The 19103-nt window shown below is 34.3% G+C and overlaps 1 protein-coding gene and 1 long non-coding RNA gene across 2 annotated transcripts; one reads left to right on the top strand and one right to left on the bottom strand.

The window, feature by feature from the left end:
• Positions 1 to 6393: 6393 nt before the first annotated feature.
• Positions 6394 to 8843, bottom strand: LOC113329508. The gene is made up of 4 exons (XR_003349917.1): positions 8724 to 8843; positions 8263 to 8546; positions 8080 to 8162; positions 6394 to 7933 (listed from the first exon to the last, which is right to left on the bottom strand). It is a non-coding gene; the product is annotated as an uncharacterized LOC113329508 (long non-coding RNA).
• Positions 8844 to 17441: 8598 nt separating this feature from the next.
• On the top strand, positions 17442 to 18879 carry LOC113329691 (trans-resveratrol di-O-methyltransferase-like). The gene is made up of 2 exons (XM_026576533.1): positions 17442 to 18165; positions 18598 to 18879. Exons 1-2 carry the CDS (start codon positions 17455 to 17457, stop codon positions 18865 to 18867), a joined length of 981 nt encoding a protein of 326 aa, XP_026432318.1. The 5' UTR covers positions 17442 to 17454; the 3' UTR covers positions 18868 to 18879.
• Positions 18880 to 19103: the final 224 nt, after the last annotated feature.

Below are 19103 nucleotides of genomic sequence, written 5' to 3'. Positions count from 1 at the left end.
TGAGCCATTTTGGAACAGCATTGGGTAGCATCTTCGATGAAATTTTTACCATAGAAATAATGTACATTCCAAGAGGTATTTATCAAAACTCTGTAAGCGGCGTAGAACTAAGAAAAATGGATTTCTCAACAATGAATTGGGTGGAAGTGAAGAGTTTGAATGATTATGTCTTTTTTCTAAGCGGTAGTGTGCAACTATTTTGCTTGTCCCCAGAGTTAGGTTTATCAAAGGGTTGTGTGTATTTTACGCAATACGAAGAAATGAGCTTGTACAAATATGACTTGGAAAATGATAGTATTTTACTTTGTTTACCATGTCCTGATCTCCCAAAGCAATGGTTGAACTTGACGCCACCAAAATGGATGATGATCTCTACAACAGACCATATGTTCCAGAAGGGGAGAGAAATAGATCAAGTTATGAAGGTTATAGAATGCAACACTGTTACCGGAGATGAGGATAATGAGAAAGAGAAAATTGAAGAAGCAAGACCATGGGTTATATTAAATGATGATGATGATATGGTTTGGTTGATATCAAACTATCTTCTTACATTGGATTACATACATTTACGTGCAGTGTGTAAAAAATATCGATCGATATTGAAACTGAAAAGAATCTCTTCCACTAGGACTACTATACAGACCGCAGATATATCCCCATGGCTGATACTTGCTAAGTATGATCAACAAGTCTTTGGTTTAGTGAACCCAATGCATAATAATGAGATTTACCTAATGAATATCCCTGAATTGTTCAAAGGTACTAGAATTCCTTTTTCGAAGGGTGGGTGGTTACTCATGTCAAAAGACGAGACTTTGTTCTTCTACAATCCTTTCAATAAATCAATTATCCAACTACCAGATTTACTAGATAATTACAACTTCTCAGGTATCTCATTCTCGTCCTCGCCTACTTCACCAGATTGTGTAGTTTTTGCTATCGATAAACTCCTTGGGGAAACTCTTAACATCTCCTGTATTAAAAGGGGGGATGAAAGTTGGACGGATGAGGAGTTCGATCATATTTCGTTTCCTCCCAAAAGGAAATATTTGGAATTTGAGCTGAGCTTTAACAATCCAGTTTTCTACAAGGGAGCTTTCTATTGCTTAGGCATCAATGGAACTTTAGGAGCATCTAAATTTGAGCGCAACAGTATTAGCTGGGAAATTTTAACAAGACGGGGTTTCTTGATGGAATGTGAAAGAAAACTGTTGTCAGTGTTATTAGGCCATTTAGGAAACGGGGTTCGTGTTTTTAGATTAGACGATACTGATATGATCTGGGATGAAGTAAAGAATTTGGGGCAGCATATGTTGTTTCTTAGCAATACATCTAGTTTCTCTGCAATTGCTCCGACTGGTCGTCGGATGGAGAACAAAATCTATTTTCCGAGGTTGCACAATGAAGGATTACTTTTTTATTCTCTGGATACAGGTATGTTTCACTCTATAGGGAGTAGTCTTGCTATAGAGTGAAAAGAGAGCTTGCACTGCAGTTGGATTGAGCCTAATTGGTCAGAGACCAGTTCAGGTGATTACCTCGACTGGCTTAACATTTAAATGTACATATCCAGAGGAACTTATTATGTATTTTGGTCAGAAACTTGTATTCTCTATGTTCTTACTTGTAGTCACTTTACTAGTTTGTAGCCTCTGCGAATGCACCACACTTTTTCGTTTGATGTTTCATCTCAAGCCATACCTGGAAAACAAAAGCAGACCAATTGCGGTGATAGTTTTCTTTTTTTTTTTTTGAGCCTTTCTTTTAGTTTGCTAGATCTGCTAGCTTCGTTGCAGCTGTGAGTTTGGGTTGGCTTTTCAGCCTTCTCTCGTTGCGATTAGGCGCCGCTCCTTTTGTATTCTCTTTTTCTTTTTTAATTAAATTTTAAACTTTTAACTTCAAAAAATCCGAAAAAATTTGCTACTCAATATCCATCTTGAGCAAATAAATCGTTGATTCCGGCTATTATAACTTGAGCGGTTTCCTATCAGTTGATTCACGAATCAGTTCATAACCCTCGCAAAACTAGAGGCGCGCGTTTACAAGTTCCATGATTCTCAAATGTGTACCCGACATAATCCACAGTCATGGAAAATCCATAACTCTCTCTAGCCTCCTTGATGCTCTGTCTCTCTACCATCAGGGATAATTGATCCTTTGAACAGGTTAATGCGCTTTATGATTCATTCACACTTCCCATCCGTACGTTTTCATTCGGATCCAAATATGGCATTGGACATTTGTAAGACCGGCGGGGTTAGTGATCCCTTCAATGGACCCAGAAATAAAATAATCTAAATAAAGGAATTCGAAACCAAAGAGGAAACTCACACAATTCTTCTGTATATGAACTCTTTTGATGCAATTAAGGCACTTTTGTTCTTTCTCTGCAGCATCCATGGAAAATTCAGATTTATCATCAGTTCATCAAACAAGCCAACGCAGACTCCCACCATCACCAAGAGCAGAACCTTGGCTTGTTTATTCACATGGAATAGACGGTAAGTATCAAACTTTCCATTTCTATAATATATGTGATAGCAATAACAAATTTTACAAAAAGCACATACCAGAGTTGAGTAATAAAAGACAATTTTGGCAAAAACCATGTCACCAAGGATGGTTAATCATTCTTTGTTATGGTTCAGAATATGGAGATTGTTTTCTATGGAATCCCGCATCACTAGAAACTAGTATAAAGTTACGTAATTTCCTACATTGTGTTCCATCCAAATATAAGGTCAAAGACTGTTGTTTGTCTTCACCTCCTCAAACCAGATACAGTAGTAGTGGTGGTGCGCGTGTGGATGGGGTTAGAAGTAGTAGTGATGATGGTTCAATGGTTTATATACTTTTTGATGGAGGTGAAAAGCCGGACACACTTATTTACTGTCACCCTGGTGAAAAAGAATGGAGAAAACATGAATTTGTAAATGCAGGCTGGCACGGTCTTCAAAAGCTACTATATTTGAAGGGTAAGTTACATATAATGTGTTGGAATGATGGAGACTAGGTGGAGATTGAAATACACCATAGTTCTGATGTTGATGATGAATAGGTGATTTTAGGAGCATCTTAAAAAGTCCTGAACAGCATTGGATAGCCGGATCGTTGGACTTTCCCTTTATATTGCATTTGATAGTGTCTTTTGGTGAAGTTTTTAGCATAAAAGAAAGTTACATTAAAAGAGGTGTTTATCAAAACAATGTAACCAAAATAGATTTAAGAAAATTGGATTTCTCTACAATGACCTGGGTGGAAGTGAAGAGTTTGAGTGACCATGTCTTCTTTCTAAGCGATACTGTGCAGCTGTGTTGCTTGGCCTCGGAGTTAGGTTTATCAAAGGGTTGTGTGTATTTTACGCAAGCCGGAGAAATGAGCTTGTACAAATATGACTCGGAAGATAATAGTATATACTTACGATTCCATGTTCTGATCTACCAAAGCCATGGTTCACGCCAACATGGCTGTTGATCTCTATAACAGACCATCATATGTTTGGAAAGGACAGAACCGTAGATCAAGTTATGAATGTAATAGAGATCATTGGTTGTCGTGGAGATGAGAAAGAGGATATCGAAGAAGCAAGATTATGGGTTATGCTTAATGATGATGATGATATGGTTTGGTTGATATCAAATTATCTTCATACATTAGATTACATACATTTACGTACTGTGAGTAAGAAATATCGATCGATATTGAAACTGAAAAGATCCCCTTACACTAGGACTATCATGCCTACCACGGATATGTGCCCATGGCTGGTTTTGGTTAAGGATGGTCAGCAAGTCTTTAGTTACGTAAATCCAATGCATAATAATAAGAATTATCTAAAGAGCTTCCCTGATTGGTTAAAAGGTTATAGAATTCGGTTCTCCAAGGGTGGGTGGTTGCTCATGTCAAAAGACAAGAATCTAATCTTCTACAATCCCTTTAGTAGATCAACCGTCAAACTACCAGATATACTAGGTAAGCGTTTCAGTTCCCCAGGTATCTCATTCTCGTCCTCGCCTACATCTTCGGATTGTGTAGTTTTTGCAATCGAAAGGGGCACGATGTGTGATTATTTTGACGTTTTGTTCGTTAAAAAGGGAGATGAAAGTTGGTCGTAGGAGATGATTGATCACATTTCTTTCCCTCCTAATAGGAAAATTTAAGATGAGTTTGAACAATCCAGTTTTCTACAAGGGAGCTTTCTGTTGCTTAAGCGTCAATGGAGATTTAGCAGTCTCTACAAAATTTGATGATTATATTCGCTGGGGAAATTTCAGCACGATAGCCCCACGGCCCCCACCTAAGTGCGAGTTTATCTATAAGAGTTTCTTAGTGGAATGTGAAGGAAAGCTGTTGTCTGTCTTATTAGGCCATTTAGGAAAATGGGTTCGCATTTTCAGACTGGACGACACTGAAACTGCACGGGATGAAGTTAAAAATTTGGGGTGGCAGATGTTGTTTCTTAGTAACACATCTAGTTTCTCTGCAATTGCTCCGACTGGTCGTATGGAGAACAAAATCTATTTTCCGAGGTTGCACAACCAAGGAATATTGTTTTATTCTCTGGATACAGGTATGTATCACTCTCTTGGGAGTAGTCATTCTGCAAAAGATTATCGTGATCCGAAAGAGAGCTTACACTGCAGTTGGGTAGAGCCAAATTGGTCAGAGACCATCTCAGATCATGACCTTGACTGGCTTAACATTTTAATACACCTACCTACATAGATTAACTTACAGTTCTGGGCAGAAATTTTTACACTATTCTTTCTTAGTCATTTTACTAGTTTGTATCCTGTGCAATTTCATTTGCTGCCGGGTTCAATAGCATAGCTCAGTGGTATCCCATCAACTACAGTAAGGAGGAAGTCAGGGGTTCGATTCCCACCGTGGTAGAGGTTTGTATTTAATTAGTTGTGTAGAGGGGTTTAGCAGGGTTGAGTCTAGCAGTGGGACTAGTCCAACTAGCTGGATGTGGATAGGGGCCTGGGTCCAGTTTTAGCCTATCAAAAAAAATATTCATTTGCTGCTTCTATATATATATTGCCAACCCCGAATCTGGAAATCCCTGTTCGTTTACAAGAATTGACACGTCACCCCTTTTTTGATATATACTAGTTGGTCGCCCGTGCTACGCACGGGTCTTATGGTTGTAAAATATGGAAGTAAATAATGTTAATTTCATTAAAAGTAAATAGTGTTACAATTTCTTTTAACTAATTTGTCTTTCTGAAAACATAATGGAAGACCCCATGATACCATTAAAATTAAATCACCTTGATCAATGATCATTATTACTCGATTGTACTCCTTTTCATGGACAATTGGTCTCCTCTGGATGGCCCTTCTCTCTTGATGGTGTTCATCCCAAAATCATAAGCATTCTACTTTCATTTGGTTTCCTGCATATAAAATAAGTCAATTTTCCAAACACGTTTCATATAAGTCTAACTTGTGCTGCTACGATCATGTAAGTGAATCGACCTCCCGAAAAGTATACCAACAGAGAAACCGGATACAAAATTGTTTAGTTCACCATAAGAATGACAATTGTGAAAATAATAGGCACTTTTGTCTATGTCTATACTTAGCATGTCTTCTATGCCATTATTCCAATGGTGGTTTTGTGGATGAGTAAAGTTAGTTTGTGCAAAACGGCCATTGGAATAATGGATGACATTTTCTCCATTCCTGATGCTTGGATGCAGTTCACTATTCATTGTATATAAATTTTTGGATTCCGGTTACTGGACGATTAAAATGAGGTTTATGTATTTCCTCCTTAAACCCTCCAAAGTGCATCAAACAGTGAAATTAATTTTTGGATTCCAGCTACCGAATGATTAAAATGAGATTTATTGTATTTCCTTCATAGACCCTCCAAAGTGCATCAAACAGTGAAATTATTGGTTAATTCTTTAGACATACTTATCTTATCCCCCTTAACCATCTTTCCAGGTTAGGAAAAATCAGTCATTCACTTGGTTTGCTGTGTATTAGGAGTTCTAGACCTAACATATGTTATCTATTTGCAGTAGCGATGTACCAGTTTTAAGACTCATATCGATGGCTCATTAAAGTTTTATCCATAATCTTCTAGGAAGCATAAAAAATTCATTTCTGATTCTACAAAAAGTCCTTCACGTCACTTATTAGCATTAGTATGACACACTATTACAAATATGAGATGTTAACATAACCTTTGTGAATTTGTGATGCACGTACAATACCATATTCTTATGGTATCATCCACATACTATTACATCCATCACTAATTAGCTAACATATATTGTACTTAGTAGTTAATACAATTAGCAATTTCCGTACCGCAGAAAACTGATTGTATAAAGAAACTCTTAATAGTTAAAAAAACACCGACGTAGTCATAGGCCACCGATAGTCTTATATAGTGATATCATACCGGTTTTTCCTTCAAATTTATCGCCTCTGGTTATTTCTAGCATACGCTTTACATTTCGAAATCTCTTGCAGTGGAATTTATAAGTTGATTGTGCAGTCCCCATGATGAAACCGTTAGGACGATGTCACCTCACACTTTCTCAGTCTGCCGCTGCCTTGCATTGTACATGATTTTTTTCTTTCCGTCACTTCCGGTTAGAGATTAAGTCCTTCCCTATTGTTAATTACCCTGAATACGTTGGTATTTCTATGGGAGAAGATAAACTTAGAGACCTAACCTGGGGATATGTACACTTGTAATGGATGAATTATAGTCATGCTATACTTTCACTTTATACGTGGAATTTAAAATATGCTTCTGTAAGAAAGAATGTTAATTAAACACATAAAAGTTTTCTGCAATTCATAACTTATTGACGGTCATCATCACTAAAGTCACTATAAGAATTTTCTCCCCCTGACAAATCATATCCCAGTATTTGATATGTGGTCGTTTGATTCTTAAGAAAAAATTAGCATAAAACATAACAAAAAAAAAATTGGTTACTATATACAAATTTACCCAATGCAATCAAATTATTATCTTGAAACATATACAAATTTACCCGATGAAATCAAACGATTACCTCGAAGCAGCATCCAAGAACTGTTGTTGCTACAAAAACTCCTACTTTCTCCACTGCCGCCGCCACGAGGAGTTGTATAACTGAGTGTCTAATCACATAGGCTTGTGGGGGAAGCACTTCATGTCGTATTTGGTTACTCTCAGTTGCCGATCTTCGAGCTTATGTCGAACATTTAGCTTGTTTATCTTGACGTGCCCTTCAAACTCTGCGATTTTGCTGCTTGATTTTCATCAAGAATTGTTATTCTATTTGCGTTAATCCGACACTACTTTTCCCTAATTTCCCCTTTGGTTGTGCCACGGGAAATTCACCAGAATCAGATAAAAAACTGTTAGCAATTTTTAATTCATATGCAACATAAACAAAATAACTAAACTATTAAGGTCGGCGACTAAATACAACCAGAGAATAAAATGGATAAGCAAACTACAACTCAAATTCAGAGCTAGGAAATAAATGGATAATCAAACTACAACTCAAGTCCAGGGATAGGAAAAGATTAAGGTTTGTTGAGTTCATTCTAATACTTTATTCTGAACTCAATATTCAAATAATAAAAACTCTAACTCTAAACTTCTGCGCAAATTGCTATATTAATTAATTAACTACAAAAATAAATGAGAAATATAATTGTATTTTTGTGGAGGTTGTGGGATTCTGGTGCTTGTAAAGAGTATATGAGAATTCAATAATATACTTCTACTTCTTATGAGAGAGATCGGTGCATGAAAAGAGATCGTTTGTTATTTTGGTCTTGGTGTATCAAAAGAGATCCATACAGCAAATTGATGCCCAGAGAAGCAAAATCTGGTGCAGAGATGCTTTTATTACAGGCATAAGATGGTTGTTGTTGCTGCCACTACCTACAGGCTACAACGCTTCTGTCACTACAAAGATTTTATTACAGGTTTAATGATCGAGAAGATGAAAATAAGACAGGTTTCAACAATAAAAAATAAAGGAGACGCTAATAAGACAGTTTTCAACTAAAAAGAGAGAGAGAAGGTTTTGTGAACTGGAAGATGAAGATTACCTGTGAACTTTGAGTCCATGACTAATATTTGGCTTTTAGTCGTCCTATTCTTTTCGATAATGTGACCACTTTCGTCACATAACCTAATGAAGTCATTTTATAACACATTCAAACAAACACAAATCACAAAACAAACCCCTATGCTTCTCAGAAAATAATAAAACCTAAAAAATTTCATCTCACCTTTCACAAGCGCCTATAACATTAGCCCCACCATCTGGCTCACATTTATGCTTTATAACAAATTACTTTTCTAGGTTTATAAGGAATATAGAGATGTTCTCACAATTTACATTTTTTGAGATGAATTCTCTTCTACTTCTACTAATCAGAAGAATTCAACGACCCAAAAGTAAATAACCCTAATAGTTAATTGAAACTTTACAAATAACAAAAAAAATAAACGAAATCAATGAATAGCCATTGATAAGATAAAAGAGAAACAAATCCCTCATATTCAATCAACCCTGCACAAAAAAAAAGAAAAATCAACCATGCAAAAAGAAAAGATTACGGATCATTTAAACAATTGGCAGTCATTTATCACAAATAATTGGCAGTTCTTTATCACAGAATAATCTCCTTACAATTTTCAACTTGAATCAACTTGAATAAAAAATTAGAAGCAAGAAAATAACATTCACCTGTCCAGATTTCAAATGGGAGAAGCAGCGTCCTTCGATTGGGTAAACTTCCATTATATCCTGCATAAAAAATGACAACAACATATCAGACTAATAAATGGAAAAAAAATATTAGAAAATCTACATCAAAAGAATGAAGCTTGGATTTTGCTCAAGCGCTTTTTATACATAAAGAAAATATTATTTTTAGAATTTATGTCTTATATTTACTAAGAAAATTTGTAGAAATTTTTCTTTCCTTAATCTCCGGTTGCATATTAAAACGTTTGGAAGTAAATTTTATATTTTACCCAAAAAAGCCTCTAAATATATAATTTTTTTAATCTATCGATTTATTTCGGGCAAGATATCTAGAATAATATTATTTTTGGTTCCTTAAATTAAAAGTATAGTATTCACGGAAACCTTTTTGTTTAGCAGTATTTTATTAATTTTATTTAATTTTGGAGACATTTTTATACAAAAAATATTGAGAATCTAGTCTAAGAATAGACATTATTTTGTGTTTGTTATTTTTCTTTTGGAATGTACAATACTCTGTGTTATCAATAAAATTACATTGAAACAAAATCGATTCTTTTTACTGTTCTCACCACGATTTTCCGTTTTTTCTCCTTCTTCTTAAGGTTAATGTTTAGAGTTTCGCGTCCTATTTTCTTTTTCTTTGAATAATTTTGTGTTTTAACTATTTGACAGGATTTGTCAATTTTTATATGGGGGAAGAAGTAAACTTCGATCATCAACAGGTATTGATCATTTAATTTTGATGTATAATCTTCGTCTCAATTGTAACTGTAAAATCTTAATTAGAATTAGTTTTATCATTAACAGCTTGGAATTGTAATTAGAATTAGTTTAATTTTGTAAGAAGTGTAGTTGGACATTGGACATTATTTTCTTAATTTTATAGTTGATTTATTTTTGTGATGATGATCATGATGCATAATTTATCGATATTAGTTTGATCGTGATAAATATCATAAACGTGATTTTATTTAATTATTTATTTGTGTCTTTAGTGATAGCATCTAATTTTGATTTTTAATTATTTTTCAAAACTTATTTGGTAATTTATAAGATTTAGTTGTTTTAGAAAATATTTTTCTTATATTGTGGGCCAAAAGATATTTTTTTGGATTTTATTATCCAAAATTTTAAAAAATTACCAAAGAAAAAAATTGTTGGGGGCATAATCAACCAGAAGCTTCGATTAACCACAACGCTCGAAAAAACTCTGTTTTTATATAGAAAAACCTCTAAATATATAATTTTTTTAATATATCGATTTATTTCGGGCAAGATATCTAAAATAATATTATTTTTGGTTCCTTAAATTAAAAGTATAGTATTCACGGAAAGCTTTTTGTTTACCAATATTTTATTAATTTTATTTAATTTTGGAGACATTTTTGTACAAAAAATATTGAGAATCTAGTCTAAGAATAGAAATTATTTTGTGTTTGTTATTTTTCTTTTGGAATGTACAATACTCTGTGTTATCAATAAAATTACATTGAAACAAAATCGATTCTTTTTACTGTTCTCACCACGATTTTCCGTTTTTCCCCTTCTTCTTAAGGTTAATGTTTAGAGTTTCGTTTCCTATTTTCTTTTTCTTTCAATAATTTTGTGTTTTAACTATTTGATAGGATTTGTCAATTTTTCTATGGGGGAAGAAATAAACTTCGATCATCAACAGGTATTGATCATTTAATTTTGATGTATCGTCTCAATTGTAATTGTAAAATCTTAATTAGAATTAGTTTAATTATTAGCAGCTTGGAATTGTAATTAGAATTAGTTTAATTTTTTAAGAAGTGTAATTGGACATCGGACATTATTTTCTTAATTTTATAGTTGATTTATTTTTGTGACGATGATCATGATGCATAATTTATCGATATTAGTTTGATCGTGATGAATGTCATAAACGTGATTTTATTTTAATTATTTATTTGTGTATTTAATGATAGCATCTAATTTTGATTTTTAATTATTTTTAAAAAATTATTTGGTAATTTATAAGATTTAGTTGTTTTAGAAAATATTTTTTCTTATATTGTGGGACAAAAGATATTTTCTTTGATTTTATTATCCAAAATTTTAAAAAATTACCAAAGAAAAAAAATGGTGGGGCCATAATCAACCAGAAGCTCCGATTAACCACAACGCTCGAAAAAACTATATTTTTATATAGAGGATTTTGAACTTAACTAGAGGCAGGTGTTACCCAACATCCATCTTAAGCATGTAAATCGTTGATCATGAGTATAACTTGGGCGACTTCCACTCAATTTAATTCTAGAAAAAGTACTGCAAACCCATGGCCAACTCGCCAACTGAAAATGATATTTTATAAGTAGAAATTGACGTTTCGTCCCAAATTAGTTGGGCTTTGGACGCTCTAGTCCAGCCTCCTCAGGCCTGGAACTCGGAGATCCAAATATCACATTTTTAAAACGAGTTAATCCTTTTTTAACGATTCAGTCTAAAACCGCATATTTCTAATAGCCAAAATGTCCTTCATGTAAAAGTCGTTTTCATTATTGCGTTTCTCTGCTAACAAATCTCTGAAGAAAGACCATAGATTTCTGCGTACTTCAGTTGAAATCAACAACATATCTAGTTCTTCGCAGTTGAAATCAACATCATGGTTCAGATTCAGATTCGATTTCAAACGATAAATGGTTCTTCATCAAATCACAACAAGTTTGTTCTTCTCAGATATGATTCTGTTGATTCTACAACATCGGTAATCTCTTGTCAATTTTCAATTTCAATTTCAATTTTTCGAATCCTTCAAATCTCGATCCACTGAAACATTATGAGAAACCTTTTATTTACTGATTAAATTGATTTAGTTACTTCAATCTCAGTTCATCATCATTTATTTTTTTTAATTCCAGAACATTTTTACTTGCAAAATTCCATATTTTTGTTTATCAATTTTACTTCGTTATATATCTGTTAATTGGTATTAGTTAGATGTGTACTCAATTTGAATACCTACTCATGATGAATATTAATTTTCTACTACACTAATTAATTGTTTCCTTCTACTAATTGGCATTACACAATTGTCAAGTTTCATATTGAAGACATACTGATATAGGTCAAGAAACCTATTTGGGTACATGATAAATATTAGCTATTTTGAAACCTTACAAATTTGATTGATTATTATTGGATATATAGCTGTAATTGCTCTGCTTAGTAATAGTAAACTAGAAACGTTAGAGATTACAAAGAAAATGAGTGTACGATATTTCAAAGAACAAGAACAAGAAAGTTATATGCTTTCGAAGATTATAAAAGAATAGGGGAAGTAGTCATGTTAATTTGATGTTGTTAGATGTGTCTCTCTACTTGATTGAACTAAAATTTTAAGATGAGAAATACATATTATATCTAGTATTTGATTTCAAAAGTCAATTCTAAATGGAACCTGACTAAGCCTGACATAACTCCCTTAGCAGTAACACTATGCAACTTCTGTTTGTTTTTGGTGTTAGAGGTTGTTAACTAATTTGGTGGGTATATACTATATACGTACACAATCCAAATTTAGAAATTATGTTAGTTGGAAACATGTACAGAAGAATTTCATTTTATATTGGTTTCTTCTTTAGGTTCAACACTAGACCACAAATATAAAATGCAACCATACAGAAGAATTTTGTATGCAAAAAAATTAGAAATCAACTTTACTAGCTCCGCCTCTGAGTCGAACCCATACAAACCGCACCACAAAGAAGCATAAAATGCTATATAATACACACTGTGTAGCTGGAGTTACACTACTTTAGGGATGACTTACCACTTCCCTATCCCCATGGAGAAATAGTCACGACTAGTTCTAAGATATGGCGAGAAATTTAAACGCAACTATTCGTGAAAAACTTGAAACCTATATCTGTTTTGAGATAATTAATAACCAGTGTAGCAACTTGAAAGAAACAGTTTACTATACAGGTATACTATCCCTTTTATTTTTATGTAGTGGCCTGATCTTTAATCAGTTTTAGCGGTTATATATAGAATTAAAAACTTGATTGCTACAGTGTCATTGGTGGAGCAATCAGTACCAGCTAAAGTGCTGCAAAAATTGACATATCTCATCATAATAATATCATATTTAGAAAATATCTAGAATACTCATAAGACAAATTCTTTTAAAGGATTCACACATTTAGATGTCCAGTGTCTTCCGTGCATAAATCGAGGGATCCATTGTGTTGGATCCCATGTGATTAATCTACCCTTTTTACGAGTTAACAAATAAAAGAACTTAAATCAGAAGCTTTATCTAATTACCTCAAGAGCATTAGTAAATATAATTTCTCATCTTATTTTAGTTTAATCGGCTAGAAATAGTCTGAAAATATGGGGCATGTAATTAGTATAGTTTCTTGACTTATTGATGCATAGTTTAACATGCTCTTCCCATTCTGATTTTAATGTGTACGTAGTTGTACACGTGTTGACTTTAAATGTGTACATAATTGCACACATTTTGATCGTTAATGTGTACATGATTGTAAACCTATTGATTATGTAGGAAAGGCATCTGATTCAATTTTTTTGAATTTTGGTGAAGGCATGTGCCGACAACCTTCTTTCTGCCCAAGAATCGATTTTCTAGGAATTTACATGGAAATGAATAGAACCTCCACCGCATCTTTTGGAGGTAAACTCTGTTGTACTTGTTTGTATTATTAATTAAATTTAGCTGAATATATATGATTTGCAACACCAAATATTATTCATTGATGATTAGAGGCATTAATGTTTGTGGTAAGATGAATTACAGTTAGGTATATATAGGATTTCAGACTCATTACATGCATTCCAACCTTATTTCTCTCAAGTTCATAGGTTTCGTACTGTGATTATTCTATTTTTTATGTTTTTTTTTCTTTTTTTTTCGCATTCAATTCAAAGATACTACAAAGTTCTGTTGCTAACTCAGCATCAATTTTAGACTAACTGTATTCTAACATCAACAACAGATTATAAAGGTTGCTAACTTCAAGCAAGTATATAGATGATGGGTATAAGCGTAGATCCTCCTCCCTTGCTTGACAAATACAACATGCAAAACTCGCCATTTATTGGAAGTGGATTTTCACTCATAAATCTAATCATTATTTTCCATGTAGACCATTCATATATATGTAGATTTGTGTATATTAATTGGTCCTTTACTTTACTTTTTTTTATTTCCCAACAAAAATGACTCTCTGCACAAATCAAACTCTTGAGTTTCTATCCTATTGAACACCTTCCAATTAATTAGTTTTATAATATGAAATTTCACATATGTTAAATTAATCCTCATCTCACCTCATGAATAATCAGACGAGCACCTCCGTTGGAGAGGTTAAAAGTCTTGGAGAGTTTCTTAAGATGGACATAGTCAATCCTCACGGGATGCAGTTTCAGCGGGAGGTAAGTTAAACTTGCTTACAGTGTTGAAAATATTTTTGGTGTTCACAAGTTCTTTGTACAAGGTTTTGTTCAATTTACTTAAACAGATTATCATTTGAAGATTTTAATCTGGGCGACAATTATTGCAATTAGGGATTGGTAAAAAGAAAGCTGCAAACATTACTCAAGATGTGCAATGAACAACATGGAAAATCATTGATATAGGTGAGTTTATCTTCTTCTTTTATTTAATCCGTTTTTGTTTTCGCTTATATTATTTTGTGGATATTCAAATGGTGGTCGCCTTGTTGGTGAGATTAACCTAGGTCACAGAGTTATACACATGTTGATTATTAATGTGTATATACTTACACACATGTTAATTCATAATGTCTCCATAGTTGTACACCTGTTGATTGTTAATGTGTACATAGTTGTACACCTATTGATTGTTAATGTGTACATAATTATACAATGTAGATTGTTGATGTGTATTTAGTTGTACACGTGCTGATTATATCATACCCTGATGCACCTTTGGTATCAATTTTTTTTTTCGTTTTATGCATTTAATTTAGGGACTCACAAGCTCAAAATGGTGGAGCTCCCAAGCCTATCACAAGGTTTGTGGAGGTTGATGGTTCAAATCTATATGATTTTTCATATATTATGTTTATACAATATGAGTAGCTATGTACGTACTAGTGCAACTGTTTAAATCCAATGAAATAATTAATTTGTAGGCGAATATGGTTGTTTGTTTCATGTTTTGTATGGGTTATATGTGCACCAGTATATCTTCAATTAAATATAGGTCGATGTGTGGGTATGAATGGTCGATTTTATATATGAATGTTTTGTAGGGTGCATCTATCTAAGTCCAATGAAAAAGTAAGTTTGTGTGTGGTTATGAATGATCAATTTCATGCATGTTTGGAGAGGTGTATAAATACGTACACCGATGTAATTTCCATGAAAAAAAGATTATGTGCGGTCATGAATGATCGTTTTTATGCATGTTCTGTAAGGGTGTACATATTGATGCACAACTATATTTTCCCATGAAAAAGTAAATTTCTGTGTGGTTATAAATAAACGGTTTCATGCATGTTTTGCAGGGGTGTACATATTGGTGCACCAGGATAATTTCCATGAAAACATAGGTTTGAGAGTGGATATGAATGACCAATTTCATCCATGTTTTTTTTTTAGGCATATCCATGTTTTGTTGGTGTATACAAAGTGGTGCACATGTGAAAAACTGACTGCATAAACTTTTAAAAGTTTCTTGCAGGTGCACTTTTTTGTACACATCAAACAATGAAGTGAAAATTATATAGTCACATGTAGAGCTGGCAAACAAGCCAAAACCCGCGGGTTTATCCGGCCCGGCCCGTAAAAAACCCGTACCCGGCTCGGCTGGTGCCTAAACAAGCCGGGTTAGGGTTGGAGAAATGTCGGCTTGTAGAAAAGCGGGCTAACCCGTCCCAGACCGTAAATTCGCGGGTTATACCCGTATGCCCGTGTGAATTCATATATAAAGAATTTTACCCATTTCTTAACCCTAAAATCTAAAATTTCCGGTCTTCTTCTTCACGCACAGCGGCATCCATTGGAGCCACCACAATCACCACCTCTTTCTCCTTCTTTTTTTTCTTCTTCTTCTTCTAATCTTTTTGCTCTTCTCCATACAAAGAGTTAGGGTTTTAATTTAATTACCCTGTGAAGTGAAATCAGCGGCTGCGGCAGCCATTAGAACCACGCAATCACCACCTCTTTCTCCTTCCTCTTCTTCTAATCTTCTTCTTTTCTCCTATACAGAGAGTTAAGGTTAAATTTAATTACATTGTTAAATGAAATCAACCAATGAAGAAAAGGCGAATTTGGTTGAGTCTGATGAAATCGAGATGAACTGAAGAAGGTGGATAAATCAGAGAAAATGAAGTTCTGGGATAAAATTGGAGATGGGTTTTATATGATTTAAGGGGTTTGAACTGTTTTGAATCAAGAATTCAGGATTTGATCGATTCATGAAGAGATTAGGGTTTTTGAGAATTACAGCTGCTATAGTTGCTGTTGTTGTTAATGAATTCGAGCAATTTCAGCAAACATATGCGTTCAATTTCATTTGCTGTTTCGAAAATCATGTTTGAGTTCTATACCATTTGTTGTTTCCAAAATCATGTTTTCCCCTGATGTTGTCTGTTTTCAGGTACGTGAGTGTTGATTTGTGGTATTTCCAACCATTGGCAGTCGAATACGAGGTGACCATTTTACTTGACTGTTGATTTCTTTATGAGCCATTGCCAAAGCTAGCCAATTTACTAATAGAGAATGGTTCTGGTAGTCTTGAGTTCAGGTTGGTAGTGGCGGAAGGGAGGATAATTTATATTCGTATGTGGTTGAGCTATGGAAAGGGGTTTTGATGTTTATCTGATTTGGTTAGACATCTTGAGATGCTGGTAATGAAGCTGCTTATGAGGAAATCTGTTAAGAGTTGTAATAGATCTTTCATCTGTATTTGATTTTTGTGTTGAAAATGAATGATTTGTATTTGATTTTTGTGTTGAATAGAGATTGAAGATTGTCAAAGCTTAAACATGGCCACAAATTAACTTAATTAGGCTTTAATTTTAACTTTAGTTAACCAAGCCGGGTAACCCGTGAGTCCACAAGCTTTACCCGTTACGGGTGCGGGTTGTAGAAATGACGACCCGTGAAGAATATCAACCCGCAAGCTTTGGACCGTGTTAACCCGTACCCGTGTAACCCGTAACAAGCCAGCCCCGACCCGCCCGTTTGCCAGCTCTAGTCACATGGGTACTCTTTTTATAGCTATCGAAAAGAGCTTTCCGAATATATAAAGTTTGTGACTTTTGGATGAGCGGTTTCAAAGATAAATCGTTTTAAAATTATATTTGTATTATTTAAAATTGGTGATGTCATCATAAGTCATTGTGGACTAAACTGAAAATATTTGGAATAAATTGTAATATTAAGGGTTATTTACTGTACTTTCCATATTTCAAATAAATTAAGGACTAAGTTGTACCTAATTGAATGGGTGTGGACTAACTAATATATTTGGATGGGATTTTGGACTAAACCATATTTTTCCCATTTTATAATAATGAAACCCTACGTAGGCTTGGGTGTTAGCCAAGTGGTTAACTGCAAACCACTTATCATAAAAATCAAACTTCCACATTAACAATTTCTTTAAAAAAAAAAGAAAAAAAATCAATCAAAGCAGTTCTTTAAATGAATTCGACTAGCAAAGAGGAGATTCAGCCATGCAAATTCTATGTCTCTCAAATGTGTTGTTGAATTAGGCATACCCGACATAATCCACAGCCATGGAAAACCCATGCATCTCTCTAATCTTTTTGATGCTCTCTCTCTACCATCAGTGAGAATTGATCCTTTGAATAGGTTAATGCGGTTTATGATTCATTCGGGATTCTTTGCAACACAAAGCCTTGGCGAAAATCAAGAACAAGAAGGATATTTACTAACACCAACTTTAAGGATTTTAGTAAAAGCTAATCCCAAGACGATGTCATCTGTTGTTCTCTCTATGGTTGATCCTATCCTGGTATTATCTTTTCAATCCTTACACACTTGGTTTCAGGGAAGTGAATCCTCACCATTTGTGGCTGCTCATGGTATGAGCCTATGGAATTTGTTGGAGCAGAATCCCGAGTCTGGAAAGAACTTCCATGATTCGATGGCTAATGACTCTTGCGTGTTGATGAGTGTAATTCTTAAGGAAGGTAAGGAGGTATTCGATAACTTGAAGTCGCTGGTTGATGTAGGAGGTGGGACTGGAACTACAGCGCATGCCGTTGTTGGAGCATTCCCACACCTCATCTGCATAGTTCTCGACCTCCCAAATGTTGTTGCAAACTTACAAGGGACTGCTAATGTAGTCTTCATTGGGGGTGACATGTTCGAATCCATCCCACATGCAGATGCAGTCAGGACCGTCTTACCGTTTTGGAGTGCTCTAGGCGAAGTTAATATACCGGGCTTTTTTATGTGTTATCAAGTCACCGAAAGACTTAAATTTTTAATTTAGGAGACCAAATTTTTTAAGCCATTTAGAGGTTTTAAGCTTGTAAATTAGCATAAAATACGCCTAAAATGGGTTGTTGATTCAAAAATAAAAAATTTAGTAACGGTTGCAAGCTGTTTCAAAACATTTAGTAACGATTACTATTTTCTGTAATTTAGAAAATTATTTTGTAACACCTATATTACCTACAATTAAAAAAAAGAAAAAAAAAAGGCCCCCATGAATTTGGGGCCTAGGCGACCGCCTATATGGCCTAGTGCCTAAGACGGCCCTGGATGCAGTCTTACTCAAGGTATATAGATAGATATTGACTTTTAAGTGTCACTTTTTTATACCCTTGACTTACATCTCATGGTTATGGCTTCATTACAGTTTATTCTTCATGACTGGAGCGATAAAGATTGTGTACGAATACTTCAGAGGTGCAGAGCAGCTATTCCGTCAAGAGAAGAGGGAGGAAAGGTGATAATAATAGATGCCGTGATTGAAGAAGACAAGAACAAACAAGAAGATTCAATTACTGAAACTCAACTACTCATGGACATTGCGGTGATGGCAATTTATAATAGCAAGGAGAGAACTGAGAACTTTTCATCGACTCAGGTTTTACTGACTACAAATAACTCGTGTCCAGGGGTTTAGGTCCTTCATTGAGGTTTATCCATAAGTGATGTGGATGTAACCTGACTGAAAAGAGCTGACTACAAAACTTTTCTCAGTCTTTGACTTGCTTTGTTAAATAAGTTTCAAGCAAGATGTATTTTGGCTTGTTTTCGAGATGTTGTTGTTTGGTTAAATGTTTGTTGTCTTTTTCTGTGTATGGTGTTGTTGTTTTTGTGTTTTGGTTGAATAAGAGCTGTTTTAAAACATTATTCTCG

Source organism: Papaver somniferum, unplaced genomic scaffold (assembly GCF_003573695.1).
Source record: "Papaver somniferum cultivar HN1 unplaced genomic scaffold, ASM357369v1 unplaced-scaffold_117, whole genome shotgun sequence".
In the NCBI taxonomy this organism is placed as follows: domain Eukaryota; kingdom Viridiplantae; phylum Streptophyta; class Magnoliopsida; order Ranunculales; family Papaveraceae; genus Papaver; species Papaver somniferum.
Note: the sequence above shows the minus strand (reverse complement) of the source record. Positions and strands in the feature narration are given on the sequence as shown.

Coding starts and splice junctions, on each gene's coding strand:
- LOC113329691 (XM_026576533.1), top strand. CDS start 17,455: ATGTCTCTCAAATGTGTTGTTGAATTAGGCATACCCGACATAATCCAC. Junction 18,166..18,597: donor TTTGGAGTGCTCTAGGCGAA/GTTAATATACCG, acceptor GCTTCATTACAG/TTTATTCTTCATGACTGGAG.